At 39.1% G+C, this 16462-nt stretch overlaps 1 protein-coding gene across 1 annotated transcript in view; it reads left to right on the top strand.

Annotated features, from left to right (window-relative positions):
• Nucleotides 1-610: 610 nt before the first annotated feature.
• LOC103079630 (PH and SEC7 domain-containing protein 3-like) overlaps nt 611-16462 on the top strand; it is a gene marked incomplete at its 5' end in the record, with an annotated part of 102636 nt that continues 86784 nt past the window's right edge. Inside the window, 2 exons of the mRNA XM_007446356.1 lie at nt 611-707; nt 5981-6172. Coding sequence (XP_007446418.1) covers nt 611-707; nt 5981-6172 — 289 coding nt within the window. The remainder of the gene's footprint in view (nt 708-5980; nt 6173-16462) is intronic.

Here is a 16462-nt window from a genome sequence, read left to right on the forward strand (position 1 = left end):
AAAGGATAAATTCCTAGAAACATACAACCTACCAGGAGTTAATCATGAAAAAAAAAAACAGGAAAACTGATGAGACCATTTACTAACTACTTGGACAGGTATTTGATTACTGATTAAATAAACAAATAAAACAAAAAATAAAAGTCCAAGACCAGATGGCTTCATTGGTGAATTCTAGCAAACATTCAAAGCAGAATGAATGCCAATCCTTAAACTATCCATACAATGAAAAGGAGTGATTCTGTCAAACTCATTCTACGAGGCCACCATCACCCCGATGCCAACGCTAGACAAGGATGCTTCAAGGAAGGAACGTCACAGGCCAGTAACACTGATGAACATAGATGCAAACAGTCCTCAACAACATACTAGCAAACAGAGTCCAACAGCACATTAAAAGCATCATACATCATACATCAAGATCAAGGGATGCAGGGGTGGTTCAACATCTGTAAATCTATAAATGTGGTACACCACATTAAGAAAATGAAGGCTAAAAATATAATCACAACAGATGCAGAGAAAGCATTTGACAAAATTCAACATCCATTTGTAATAAAGACTCTCAAAAAATTGAGTATAGAGGAAATGTACCTTAACATTAATAAAGGCCATATGTGACAAGCCCACAGCAAACATCATATACTCAACCTTGAAAAGCATTTCCTCTAAAATCAAGAACAGTATAAGGATGATGTGGCAATTAGGCAAGAAGAATAAAAGGCATCTAAATTGAAAAGGAAGAAGTAAAATTGTCTTTATTTGCAGGTGAAATGATACTATATATAGAAAACCCTAAATAGTCCACCAAAAAACTATTAATAAATGAAGTGCACAATATAAAATCAATATACAAAAATCAGTTACATTTCTGTATACCAACAATGAACTATCAGAAATAGAAATTAAGAAAACAATCATTTTTACAATAACATCAAAAACAACAAAATACTTAGGAATAAATTTGACCAAGGAGGTCAAAGGTCTATACACTGAAATCTATAAAACACTTTAAAGGTCTATACACTGAAATCTATAAACATTGATTAAGAAATTGAAGAGGACACAAATGAAAAACATTCTGTGCTAATGGATTTGAATAATTAGTATTGTTAAATGTTCATAATACTCAAAGCAATCTGAAGATTCAGTGCAATCCTTATCAAAATTCCAATGGCATTTTTCATAGGAATAGAACAATGCTAAAATTTGCATGGAACCACAAAAGACCCCAAATAGCCAAAGCAGTCTTGAGAAAGAAGAACAAAGCTGGATGCATCACAATTCCTTTCAAACTATGAAATAAACAAAACGGTATGATATTGACATAAAAACAGACACGTAAGTCAGTGGAACCCAATAGCCCAGAAATTAACTCACACAAGGCAGCTAAGAATGAGAAAGAATTGTCCCTTCAATAAATGGTGTTAGGAAAATTGATAATCTACATGCGAAAGAACAAAAGTGGACCTCATCTTACACCAAACACAAAAATCAACTCAAAATGTATTAAAGCCTTGAACATAAGACCTGAAACCATAAAAATAGAAGAGAACATAGGGAGGAAACTTCTTGACATTGGTCTTGACAGTGATTTTTTTGATTCGGCAACAAAAGCAAAAGTAAACAAGTGGGTCTAAGTTAAACTAAAAAGCTCTGCACAGCAAAGGAAACCGTCAACAAAATGAAAAGGCAACTATGGAGTAAGAGAAAATTTTTGCAAATCCTATATCTGACAAGGGGTTGATATCCAAAATATACAGTGAATTCCCACAGTTCATTAGCATAAAATCAAATAACTCAGTTTAAAAATTTGGAAAGGACCTAAGTAGACATGTTTTTCTAAAGAGACATAAAAGAGGTCAACAGGTATATGAAAAGGTGGTCAACATCACAGATCATGGAAATGCAAATCAAAACCACCTGAGATATCACCTCATACCTGTTAGGATGTCTATTATCAAAGAGACAAGAGGTTACAAATGCTGGCAAGGATGTGAAGAAAAGGGAACCCTGGTGCACTGTTGGTGGAAATGTAGAGTGGTACAGCCGCTATGCAAAACATTATGGATGTTCCTCAAAAACTTAAAAATAGAGCTACCTTATGTTCCAACAATCCTACTTTTGAATATATAGCCAAAGAAAAGAAATAATTATTTCAGAGATATCTGTACTCCTATGTTCAGAGCAGCATCATTTACAGTAGCCAAATACGGAAACAGCCTAAAGTCCATCTGTGGATGAATGGATAAAGAAGATATGATACACACACACACACACACACACACACACACACACACACACTGGTATACTATGCAGCCCTAAAATAAGAAAGAAATCCTGTCATTTTTGATAATATGGATGAACCTGGAGGGCATTATGCTAAGTGAAATAAATCAGATAAAGATAAATACCATATAGAATCACTTATATGTGGATTTTTTTTTAAAAGTCTAACTTACTGAAACAGAGTACAAAAGTGGTTGCCAGGGCATATGATGTGGGGGAAATAGGGAGAGTTTGTTCAGAGGGTACAAACTTGCAGCTGCAAGACTAATAAGGTCTGAAGAAATAATGTAAAACATGGTGACTACAGTTGATAGCAGTGCATTGTATAATTGAAATTTACTAAGGAGAAAAACTTAAATTTCTTACCAAAAATAAATATATAAATAAATATGTGAGGTGTTGGATTTGCTAACTCGATGTTGGGGAACCTTTCATGATGTATGTGTATATCAAATCATCAGGTTGTACACTTAAAATACCTTACAATAAATAAATCAATTTTACCTCAATAAAGCTGGAGGTGTGGGGTAGGGGAAAGTAAATGCATAAATAAACTAGTATGTCCATAAAATAAAATAGTACTCAGCAATGAAAGTGAGCAAACTATTGATTCTCACAACAATATGGATGAATCTTAAATATGTTTTGCCAAGTAAAATAAACCATTTATGTGACATTTTGAGAATGACAAAACTATTGGGATGGAAGGGAGATAAGTAGTTTCCAGGAATTGGTCAGGGAGAGGAATTGACTAAAAGAAGGCAGCAGAAGGAATTTGGGGGTGACAGAACTGTTCTGTTTGATATTGTGGTGGTAGATACATGATGCATTATGTATTCCCATAGAATTGTACATCTCGAGGAGTGCATTTTGTGTATGTACATTTCTTAAATATCAGCCACAGTATGGGGAATGCAAGATATATTTCAGACTATACGAAATTAATTTGTTTTCCAAATGAATTGCATAACTGTTGTTATATATAACAAACAACCCATTGTTTACTCGGGTTGAACATATAAATAAATAAATATGTTGTAGGTAAGAAAGCCAGGTTTCTCACTGTTGAAGAAGTACAAATAAGCAAAAGGGAAAGGCTGGAGTGAATTTTATCTCGCTGGCTTGGGTTGGAGATAACAGTATGAGCTCATGGGAAGGGAGGGAGGATAGCTGGATCATATATATATATATATATATATATGCAATATCTATGTATTTCCCTAGGTGTGTCTGTTGAGAGGGCCTAGAGGCAGTGAGCACACCTAGCACCTGGATTTGGTTTCTAAATACCATTCTCCAATAAATAGAACTGGGACTCCTTGTAGAGTAGTTGCTTCCAGGGCTGAGACAAGGAAAATACAAGATGTGCTTGGAGGTAGCATCTTGTGGTACCTGAAAGAAAGGAAATACTTACAAAACAAAAAGGAAAAAGAATGAGGCATGGTGAAAGGACACAGAAGCCTACTTGATAGGACTCCCAATGACCAAAGCTGGAAAAATTTGAACAACAAATTAAATAATGGTAGTGTTTGATTACAATCCAAATAATAAAATAAATATCCATGTGTCCATACTTACAGAAGAATTCCAATGAATAATGTAGAAGAAATTAGGGAAATTTTTAAAAATCACCATTAGATCACTACAGTATAATTGTCTTAGAATACACAGATGAATGCTAAAATTAGTGGTCAGAAGTTCAAAGAGAAACAGGATATTTTCATAGTCAGAAAATATCTCCCCCAAATCATTTGCAAAGGAAAATAGTAACTTTACAGTATAGAAACTTGCCAGAAACCACCTTAACCAAGTGATCCAGGTGCATCTCACTAATAATAAAACACGTACCTCTTGATCTGGTGTACTGAGAGGGTGTATCACCCATGGTATCCGTCCCAAGAATGTATAACCTCAATCTAATGATGAGAAGACATCAAACAAACCTACAGAATCACTGGCTAGTACTTTCTAGCTCATGAAGGACAAATAAAGGCTTAAAAGTTGTCACTGTCTGGAGGCGACTAAAGAGCCATGACAGCCAAGTGCACTGTGGGGTCATGGATAGGATTCTGGAAAAGAAAAAAACATTAGTGAAAAAAAATGGGTGAAATCTGAATAAAGTCTGAAGTTTACTTCTTAGTATTGTATTGTTAATTTCTTAATTTTGACACTTTTATTATGGTTCTATAAGATGTTAACATTGGGGTAATTTCCTGGCGGTCCAGTGGTTAGTACTCTGCACTTCCACTGCAGGGGGCCCAGGTTTGATCGGAACTAAGATCCCACATGCCACGTGACGTGGCCAAAAGAAAATAAAAGTTGTTTACATTGGGGAAACTGGATGGTGAGCATAAAGGGACTCTGTACTATCTTTGCAAATCCAAAATTATCTAAAAATAAAATTAAAAGTAAGGTATAGTTGGCCTGAGTTCAGTGTTATTTTCATATATCTCACAATTATTTATAAAATACCAATGGGGAAAAATGTCTGTTTTACTCTGATAACCAAATAAACACTTTTTGTTTGCTTGTTTGTTTGTTTTGTGGTACACGGGCCTCTCACTGTTGTGGCCTCTCCCGTTGCGGAGCACAGACCGGGGCACGAACCCACGTCCCCTGCATCAGCAGACAGACTCTCAACCACTGCACCACCAGGGAAGCCCCCAAATAAACACTTTTGATGATTGTTAAGCTTGTGGTTTATTTTAAATATATTTTGGTGGTGGTTATTTTGGTTGAAGTTTTATAAAAAGATTCAATATTCAAAGCTTAATAAACAGTGAAACCAGAGATGATTCAGGACATTAAAACCGGAGAACTAAGACAAATGCTCTTATTCTGGTTATGTGTTTTCCAGCAGTATATCAGAGCTTATTAGCTTTCTTCTAATCTTCCCATCTCTTTATTAGCTGAATGTGACCACCTCCTTCATACTTAATGTACATTATAACCTCAGCGTTCAACTTTCCCTGCTTGAAGGAACGGGGATTCAAAAGGGGGACTGGGCAATTAGGGGTTTTCTCTGTCACTGATAGGGTGCTCCAAACTTTAATGGCGATTGGAAAGCTGTAAGATGCCAAAGCACTGTGCATGGCACCCCCATCCTAACCCATTGGTAGCTTTACCTGAGGTTTTGATATTAGAGATTACCTGGTTATTTGGCAGATATAGTCCAATATTGTTTACTGGACTTAATCTGTACTTGTCGTATTCTGTATGCTTGGTACTATTCTAGGCCATGCAGAGATCAAAATCAAAATCATGATCTCTGCCAAAGAACTTGTGCTTGTTTGAAAGAAGACAAACATGAAGGCTCTGTAGTAGGTGTAAAGACCAGAGGCTTTAGAGTTTTACAGTCATATCCTCACTGCTTCTTCCTTTAATTCCTAGGTATGTGCTTTGGCATATTTATTTAAACTTTGAGTTTCTTTCCTTACCTGTGGTATAGGATACTAATACCAGTCTTACAAGACTGTCATGGTCATAAATACCTGGCACACAGGAGATGTTTAGTGAACCGCAGTTATTCTTATCATGGTCGTTGTTATTAAGACTGATAGACCATTAGAAAATATGATAGTTTATTACACCAAATAACTCTGTTCATTGAATATTGTGTTACTCACAATGTTCACATTGAATGTTGTGTTACTCAACCTGTGTGTTCAATCTTTGTTTTATCCTTTTAGAGATGATGAAGAGAAAAAAAAGTCTCCGTCAGAAGGTACTGATGAGAAGGCTAATGGAACACATCCAAAGACCATCAGCCGTATTGGGAGTACTACCAACCCATTCTTGGACATTCCTCACGACCCAAATGCTGCTGTGTACAAAAGTGGTTTCTTGGCTCGGAAAATCCATGCAGATATGGATGGAAAGAAGAGTAAGCATCATTTGTTGACATTTTCTATTTCATTTATTTCGTCTTTAAGATAGGCTCAAAATTTAAAGTGAATTTATCTGAAGTAAAGTGAAGGGATAAAGAAAAATTGTATTATGTTTATTTAGAAAAGTATTATTGAAATTTGGTAAAGCCTCTAACCCTAAATCTGAAATCCATTATGCACCTTATCTTCTGCAAGTAGAATTATAGAACTTCAGAGCTGGAAGATTTCTTACAGACTATTTGTTTCTAACCTCTTATTCATTTATTTATTCTTGCCTTCAACAAATAGTTTTTAGTACCTGCTATGTGCTAGGCATCAAAAATACAGTAGTATATAGAATGGACAAGGGCCCTGTCTTCATGGAGTTTACATTTTCTGGTGGTTGAAGGAAAGGTTGGCTTTATAATACATAGAATGATAAATAGTGTGAGGTCCTTGAGACAAAGCAGGGAGGGTTAGAATTGAGATCAAAGCACACGTGGAATGCTGACCTCTGTGGAAGATGGACGGGTGCAGTGTAGGTGAGTGTGGAGTGCTTAGTCCTAGGAAATGGAAAGAGGCCCATGTGACAGGATTATCTACTGACACATGATGTTGGAAGTTTGAGTGGAATGGAGTCTGTTTCTATGTTTAGAATAGCCCTTGCAGAGTATGAAATAGCAATTGTATACAGTTGGATAGACTAAGATAGCTGTTAATGCATGAATTAACAGCTTTAATGCAGAATTAGGCTATAGCTCTAGATTATTTCTATCCACCTCCAGACACAGACATGCAGTGCTGGGATGGACAGTCCTGCTGTTTCCTCCTGTGCTGGGCCCTTTTTTCTTAATGTATTAGCGAATTCTATTAGGGTACAATCAAGAGAAACGTTGTAACAGTGTAGCTTTACACTGACTTACAATGCTGAGCAAGCCTTGCTGTCCCCAGTTCTGTAGGAGCGCCCCACCGTGTTTCTGGGCAGTCTGTACACTAGCCCGCTAGGCTATGTCATTTTCTCTGTCAGCACTCCAGTGGCTGCAAGGGACAGTGAGTCTAACAGCTTAGGAGAAAAGGGCAAGGAGACGCCTCAAGATGAAGAATTGTCTCCAGGACATTTTCTGCATTTCTTTCTCTTTATTGTTTTTGCATATCATATTTATTCTTTTTTTATTGAGGTATAATTGATTTACAATATTTTATTAGTCTCAGGTGTACAACATAATGATTCAAAGATTTTATAGGTTACACTCCATGTATATCAATAGTTATTATGAAATATTGGCTGTAATTCCCTGTGCTGTACAGTATATCCTTGTAGCTTGTTTATTTTATACATAGTAGTTTGGATCCCTTAATTCCCCACCCCTATTTTGCCTCTCCCCCTTTCCCTCTCCCCACAGTAAACACTAGTTTGTTCTCTATATCTGTGAGTCTGTTTCTTTTTTGTAATATTCATTCATTTGTTTTATTTTTTAGAGTCCATGTATAAGTGATGAAACACAGTATTTGTCTTTCTCTGTCTTGACTTATTTCACTAAGCATAATACCCTCCAGGTCCATTCATGTTGCTGCAAATGGCATAATTTCATTCTTTTTCATAGCTGAGTAATATTCCATTGTGTGTGTTTACATTCATATATATCACATCTTCTTTATCCATTTATCTGTTGATGGACACCTAGGTTGCTTCCACATCTTGGCTGAAAAGTTAGCTGATAGCCTTATGGGAGCTCCTTTGTAAGTAACTTGTTGCTTTTCCCTTGTTGCTTTTAATATTCTGTCTTTATTTTTAAGTTTTGCCATTTTAATTACAGTGTGTTGGTGTGGTCCTTTTTGGGTTTCAGACTCTCTGTGGATTTTCAACCAAGAAGTCAATTTCCTTTCCCAGGTTAGGGAAGTTTTCAGCTATTATATATTCAAATATGTTGTCTTCCACTTTCTCTCTTCTCCTGGTACTCCTATAAGGTGAATGTTAGTACATTTGATGTTGTCCCAGAGGTCTCTTGAACTGTCCTCATTTCTTTTTATTCTTTTTTCTTGTTTTGCTCAGCAGCAGCGATTCCCACTGCTCTGTCTTCCAGCTCGCTCATCTGTTCCTCCATATCATTTAATCTACTGTTGATTCCTTCTAGTGTATTTTTTCATTTCAGTTAGTGTATTCTTTATCTCTGTTTGGTTGTTCTTTATGGTTTCTAACTCTTTATTAAAAACTTCTGATTTCTCACTCTGTTCATCCATTCTTCTCCCAAGTTCTTTGATCATCTTTACAATCATTACCCTGAACTCTTTCTCAGATAGGTTGCCTGTGTCCACTTTACTTAGTTCTCCTTCTGGGTTTTTTTTTTTTTTTTTTTGTGGTATGTGGGCCTCTCACTGTTGTGGCCTCTCCCATTGTGGAGCACAGGCTCCGGACGCGCAGGCTCAGCAGCCATGGCTCACGGGCCCAGCTGCTCCGCGGCACGTGGGATCTTCCCGGACCGGGGCACGAACCCGTGTCCCCTGCATCGGCAGGTGGACTCTCAACCACTGCGCCACCAGGGAAGCCCTCCTTCTGGGGTTTTATCTTGTTCCTTTCTTTGGAACATGTTCCTCTGTCACCTCATTTTGCCTTATTTGCTGGTTTCATTTCTGTGTATCTAAGTTGGTTACATTTCCTGACCTTGGAGAAGTGGCCTTCTGTAGGAGACATCCTGTGTGCCCTGGCAGCATACTCCCCTCTGGTCACCAGGGCTGGATGCTCTAGAGGTGCCCCCTCTGTGGACTGTGGGTCCCCCTGTTGTGGTGGGCTGACTGGTGTGGGCAGTCTCATAGGCATGGCTGGCCCCTGGTCTGGTTGCTGGCCAGGTCTTCCTTGTGTAGAGGTTGCTGGTCATTGGTTGGTAGGCCTGAGTCACAAGGTAGCTGGCAGGCTCACTCCTGGTGAGCCCCAGAGCTTGTGCTGGCCCACTGGTGGTCGGAGCCAGGTCCTGGGGTCTAGCTGCAGGACCCAGTGGTGCCAGAGCTGGTATTGGACTGCTGGTGAGTGGGGCTGGACCCTGGGGCAGCTGGCTGAGGGGCCCAGTGTGTCTCAGAGCTGGTGTTGGCCTGAAAGTAGGTAGGGCCATGGCCCAGCTGGTGTGTGGGCTGGGTCTGTAGGCTCCAGGGCTGAGGTTTTCCTTGGGCATGTCTCTGCCTGCTGGTGGGTGATGCTGGTCCCAAGGCTAGAGCAGGCTCACTGGTGGGTGGGGTCAAGCTCCAGGAGATTCTGGGGCTGGTGCCTGTTCACTGGTGTGTGGAGCTGGGTCATGGGGTCTTTGGCTGCAGGGCCCTGGGGTTCCTGGGTCTAGTGCCCATGTACTGATGTGTGTGGCCAGGTCCTGGACCCTCTGGTGGACAAGGCCATGTCCAGGGGCAGCTGTGGGATTGAGGGTCTTAAGGCAGCCTGTCTGCTGGTGGGTGGGACTGTGTCCCCACCTAGTTAGTTGCTTGGCCTGAGGTGTCCCCGTACTGGCTCCTTCAGGTTGGTAGGTAGAGGTGGGGCTGGGTCCTGAGGCTAGTAAGTTAGAGGGAGGATTCCAAGAGATGCTCGCTAGACCAGCATCCACATGGTAGAACGAGCTCCCCAAATAGCTGCTGCCAGTGTCTGTGTCCCCAAGGTGAGCTGCAGTTGCCTCCTGCCTCTCTGAGGGCCTCTCTAAGATCAGCCGGTGGGTCTAACCCTGGCCCCTTTCAAATTACTGTTTCTGTCTTGGGTCCCAGAGCGTGTGAGATTCTGTGTGTGCCCTTTAAGAGTGAGGTCTCTTTCCCACAGCCCTCTGGGCAATCTCCTGAAAGTCAGCCCCACTGGTCTCCAAAGCTAAATATTCTGGGGGCTCATCTTCCCAACACAGGACCCCTGAGCTTGGGAGCCAGATGTGAGGCACGGACCCCACACTCCATGGGGAGAACCTCTGCAGTTGTAACTATTCTCCTGTTTGTGGGTTGCCCACTGCAGGGTGTGGTCTTGGCTATACCACGACTCCGCCCTCAAACCCATCTCACTGTGGTCCGTTCATTATGTCTTTAGTTGTAGAAGATCTCTTTTGATAGGTTCTGGTCTTTTTCGTAAGTGGTTGTAATTTTGTGTGTCTGTGGGGCTTCCTGCTTTGTGCTTGTGGGAACCCCGCCCAGCTTTATTCTTTGGAAGGGGAGGCTTTCACATGGCTGGATGCGTGATTACTAGCGGCACAGCAGCGCATGTGTTCAGTTCTGTCTCCTGACCTCCACTATAGTGTATTCTGTGACACGACTGTGACCTGTGTGACTGACACCCGTGTGGTTGCTCTGGCGAGAGGAGAGTTCCCTCCAGCAGGGGTGAGATACAGTTCTCGGAGAAAGGGTGATCTTCTTGGTAGACAAAGCCAGCGACGTTCATCTCTTTGTCCCCAGCACACACACACACACCCTTTCTCCATACATTGAGTTCAAACAGTGCTTTTGCCCAACATGGCACAGTTTCCCATCTCTAACCACAGATCTCCTCACCTCTGTCCCGTGTGTCTAGCTGTGGCTCCTGTCTCCAAGGCTGGTTGGTGTCCATTCTCTTCAGGTAGGGATGTAACTTAACTCTATAGGCTAACTGAAAAACACAGAATATCTGACATACTTCATATAAAGTACTAGAGGCAAAAAACAGAATAACTGCAGTTTAAAATGCCAGTTCTAGAAAAGGCAAAAGAAGCAGCAGAACAGCTGTCACTGATTCAATGTCTGTTGCTACATCAAGCAGGATGGGCTGACCAAGCTAATGTACTTGACCGTCTTTTCACTGAGTCACTTCCCTGGGTAACTTATTCCAGAGCATCCCCAGGTTCAACCTGTTGACATTTGCTTTGTCCATGTTTTCCTGGGCCACCTCTAAGAATTTTTGGAGAGAATCCCCCTGCTGGAAGCTCTGATCACTTAGCAGCCCTATGAGTAGGAGCACAGGCCCAAATCACCTTGCACCAGGCCAGAGGTTTTCCTGCCAGTAAAACTCCTTTAAAAGCCTTAGTTATCTCCTTTGAGAACTTCTGGCTGGTTAGGGCAGTTTTAAGTGTCAAAGGGCTTTTTTTCTGTTTAGCAGCTTAAGAAGTTCTGCCTGTTACCTGCCTCTGCTTCAGTCTCTGTTTCTGTTCCTGCTTCAGAACGCAAAATAGGTGGGAAAACAGATGGATCAGGTAAGACGGGGCTAATTGGGCCCAGTCTCCAGACTTCACTCCAGCTGGTTGCTTTATCACGGAGGGCTTCTTCACTTCTGCCTTTGAGAGAGGGTTTTGGGGAGGAGTCTTGAAGTTTCATCCTTTAATTCCTCAGGCTCTTCCTAGATATTCCCATTTCAGTTTTTCATGGTTTTTAAAATCACATAAGTATGGGCAGATAATCCAACTTTTTCAGTAGAAAGTGCATAGTTTCTAATGATAATTTACATACACTAAAATTTACCAATTTAAATTACATAGTTTGAGTTCTGAAAAATGAATACAATTGTGTGACTACCATCACTACCAAGATACATAGCATTTCCATTACCTGAAAAAGGTCTTGCTGTTAATTCCTTCCACCTTTACTCCCAGCCCATGGCAACCACTTATCTGTCCTTGGGCACTGAGCTTTTTCTTTTCTATAATTTCAATAAATTGAATCATGCATATTTTTTTGTGCTTGGCTTTTTTCACTTGGAAGTGTTCTTTGCAGATTCATCCATATTGTGTGCTGTGTTAGCTTGTAGTTTGTCTCCTTTTATTGCTGAGTAGTATATTCATTCCATTGTTTGAATATCTTACAGTTTACACACACACCAGCTGGGCATTTGTGTTGTTTTCAGTTTGGGGCTATTATAAATAAAACTGCTTTGGATATTCTCAAACAAGTCTTTACATGTACATATGTTTTCATCTCTTTTCAGAAGGTATCTAAGAGTGAGGGAGTGAGCTTGCTGGGATGTGTACTAAGTATATATTTAACTTTATAAAAAACTTCCAAACTGTTTTCTAAAGTGTCTGTAATGTTTTGCATTTCTGCCACCTGTGCATGTTATGTTCTCTTGATAAAATGATCCCTTTGTCATGAAATGACCCTCCTCATTCCTGGTCATATTCCTTATTTTGAAATCTACTTTGTCTAATATTAATATAGTAACTCTAGCTTTCCTTTCAGTTTTTGCTAGAAATTTTTTCTAGCTTTTTAATCTTATTCTGTGTCTTGTCTTTAAAATTGTTTTCTACAGCATACTTGTGGGTCTTTTCAACCAACAATCTTTTGATTGGAGTGTTCATACCATTTACATTTGTAGTAATTACTGATATAGTTGACTTTATAGTAATTTATAGTAATTTATAGTAATTACTGATATAGTTGACTTTAATTCTGCCATCTTGCTCTTTGATATTTACTTACTCTATCTTTTATTTTTTCCTCTTTTCCTGACTTCTTTGGGCTTGTGTGTGTTTTGTGGCATCGGGGGGTTCGGTCTTTCTTCACTGTTGGCATATTAGCTGTACCTCTTTGTTTAATCATTTTAATGAGTGCTGGAGGGTTTACAGTATAGTCTTTAACTTGTCACAGTCTGCCTTCCAATTTTACCACTTCATGTGTAGTTTGGAATCTTTATAACGGGTTACTATGCTATTGTCATACATTTTAATTATGTATATAAAACTCATACTCCATTGTTATATTCTTCCTTTAAATAGAAAGGTATTCTTTACTTTTACTCACATATTGACCATTCCTGGTGTACTGGGTTCCTTTTTGCAGTTTCACATTTCTATTTGGTATCTTTTTTTTCTGCCTGAACAATTTCTTTTAGTAGGTTTTATAGTAAAATGCTGGTGAGAAATGTTCTCATGTTTTATTGTTTTTTAAAATAATATTAAAGCTGCACCTTAATTTTAGGAATTTATGTTCACTTGTGTGTAATTCCTTGGCAGTGTTTTCTTTTCTGTTCAGTAATTTTAAAATGTTGTTCTGTTGTTCTCTACCCTGAGTGGTTTCAGACAAAGGGTCTGCTATCATTTTTTGTTCCTCTGTACCTAGTGTGGGTTTCTCCCCCTCTTGCTGCTCTCAAGATTTTTCTCTTTATATTTGATTTTAAGTAGTTTTATTATGAGGTGCCTTACTTTATGTTTTCCTTGTCTGTTTTTTTTTTTTTTTTGAAGTTCTTGGATTCATTGGTTTACATTTTTTACTAAGTCTGGAAATTTTTCAGCCATCATTTTTATAGCACCTACCCCTCTTCCTGGGACTCTAGTTTCCTGTATGTTAGACTATATTACACAAAATGTTCGTCGAGACTCTGCTCAATTTTTTTCCTACTCTTTTTTTGTTTTTTTCAGTACTTTAATAATTTTTGTTGCTATATCTTCAAGTTTACTACAGTATTTTTATTCCATATGTAGTATTTTTATCTTAGAAACTGCAATGTGAAACTTTTATATCCTTCATTCCTCCCCTTATCGAGTTTGTATCTTTCTTAATATCCTTGAGCATATTTTTCATATTTACAATAGCTGTTTTAAGGTCCTTCTCTTCAAATTTCTTTCTCTCTGTGCTTTTCTGGAACTATTACATTCTTTGCATTTCTTGTAATTTTTGTTTTCATGCCAGACTTTGTGACATTTTTGGGGGTGGATTTGGTTTTGTTCCTTTAAAGAATGTTGTATTTTATTCCATTGTCCAAATGAGTAACTTGCAGATTAGCTGAACCCTTTAGAGGATTGTCTTTACCCTTTGTCATGGTGGATCCAGAGCAGCCTTTATTTGGGGACTTATTTAGCTCCATTACTAAAGCATTATTACCCTTCTTTAGACTCTCTTCAATGCCCTGGTGTTAATGAAGTTTTTCCACTCTGTCTGATAAGAACACAAGCTGTTCTTAGCCCTCTGTGAGCTCTTAAAATTACTCATTCCACTACTTATTTCTGATGAATTGGACCATTTCCTTTCATGTGTGTTCAGATCAGTGCTCCAGCCAAGACCTGGGATTCCTCCGCAGAACTCCAGAGCTGTCGCTTTGTGCAGCTTTTCTCTCTCTTTTATTCTGCTCCATAAATTCTAGCCACCTCAGCCTCACCATACTCCCTCTTCAGTTCCTCAGCTCAGCACTACTTCCAGGCACCTACTTTTACTGCTAGATCTTAGACACTGCCTCCAAGCAGTAATCTGGGCTCACCTTATTTGTTCCTTTCTCTTCTAAATCACAGTTCAGATCTGCCTATTGTACAATGTTTGAAAGCTTTTGCTTTACATATACTGTCCTATTTTCTAGTTGTTATGATCGGAGGGCAGTTTCTATAGCAATTAATCTTTAATGAGCATAACTAGAACTAAACTGATTATTGATCCCTGTTGTTAAGAAATTTCTTTCTAGTTGCCTCAGAACTCAAGACTTAATATTTACTGAGTTATGAAAGTGATAAGGAATTCTAGGTATTTGAGTATGACCAGGTGTGTATTTGGAGTCCCAGAACAGGATTTGTCTTCTTCCCAGCTGATCTTTTCTGTGCTTCCCAAATCCCTTTTGTTGGACTTCCAGTCATATCTGGTTGAACTGGTTTATCTCACTGCTAGATGGCTACTGCTTCTTGGAAATGCACCAACACCTGACCTGCTTCTGAATGCATCCTTCTGTTTTGAGAGGTAGTCACCATAAGCAAATTTGAAGTATGTTTTATATTACTCATATCTAATGTGCTTTAAAATATATCACTGTTCATTTCTAATACATTAAAAAAGTAAAAAACAACAGTGGCGCTTTTCTGGAATAGGAGATCCAAATAATTTTTGAGAAATTTGTGTAATGATACCTTTTGGGCATATTATCCTGCTAATAAGTCTGTAGAAATTTATTCGGATTCATCGTGTTCACTATAGCCAGCGCTGTATTGCATTTGCATGTATATGTAAACATGGGGAGGTACTCTGACGATAGATATTACTAAAAGTTTTTCATACGTGAAGATTTGGGTCAAAACTCTATGGAAAGATTAAAACCCTGATTAACTTGTCTCCAAAAGACCACTTGTCCAACTCAAGGTTTGTATATTTCATTTTTTTAAATTAACTCTAAGTACTAAATTTGTCAGAGTATTTCCATAATTCCTCATATAAACATTTTTTAAAACTTGGAGATTTTCTTTGCTCTTATTTATTTATTTAGTCTTTTAAAGATATGGACAGCTCGGGCTTCCCTGGTGGCGCAGTGATTGAGTCTGCCTGCCAATGCAGGGGACGGGGGTTCGTGCCCCGGTCCGGGAGGATCCCACATGCCGCGGAGCGGCTGGGTCCATGAGCCATGGCCACTGAGCCTGCACGTCCAGAGCCTGTGCTCCACGACAGGAGAGGCCACAGTGGTGAGAGGCCCGCATACCGGAAAAAAGAAAAAAAAAAAAAAGATATGGTCAGCTCAAAAATTTGTCCCGGAGACAAATCATCATTAAATGCAAATGTTTTATCTCATAGAAGTATAGGTGTTTACCAAACCCATTAAATCTGACATTAAGCGAAAGCTTTGAACGGTCAAATTTAGAAAACAAAATGTATCTTCTGCATTTTGTCAGGTAGAATGAAAAATAAAGTTCATATAAGCTCTTAGCTTTATTAACCTGTTGCATGATATTTGTGGAAATCAAGAAAGTGATTGGAAACAAGGTACTCAAAATATGAATGTTCTAAATCATGATGAATAACGAGATAATTAAGTGATTACTCAATATTAGTACTTTTTCCTAAGCACTTCATGCATTGCTTCATTTAATCTTCACCTTATGAAGCAGGTATTATTACTATTATCCCCATTTTACTGAGGAGGAAATTCATCTTAAACTTGTTAGCCAAAGCTGTGATATAGGATATCAGGATATCTCGTGGGACTAAAATCTGATTATACCAAACTAATTGTGGCACATTATTAAAAGCAGTGCCCATGAGAAAATATGTTTAGAAAACACTTAAGTTCTCCATGTTTTGTGCAATCGGTACCATCTACTACAATGTAGCATGTATTTAGATGGCTAGAGGTCTCAGTCTAGGGCCAGTGGGGCCTTATGCCAGGCCTCCTTACACAACAATTGCTACTTTTCTGACCCCAGAGTCTTTTGAGGTTGTGACCCACCTCCCCTCACCCCTGCCTCCCATTTAGACTGAGGTAGCCTTAAGGAGATGGGGGCAGACAGATGGGCAAGACCACACCTAGTGCTAAATTTGTATTTCAGTGGTATCAACGTGGCAAAAAAATGAAGTGCTTATCTAGTTTTACTACCACAGCCTATATAAGCTGAGGTGCAAGAAATGAATTTTTTCCCTAC

The sequence above is a fragment of the Lipotes vexillifer genome, unplaced genomic scaffold (assembly GCF_000442215.2).
Source record: "Lipotes vexillifer unplaced genomic scaffold, Lipotes_vexillifer_v1.1 scaffold1906, whole genome shotgun sequence".
Lineage (NCBI taxonomy): Eukaryota > Metazoa > Chordata > Mammalia > Artiodactyla > Lipotidae > Lipotes > Lipotes vexillifer.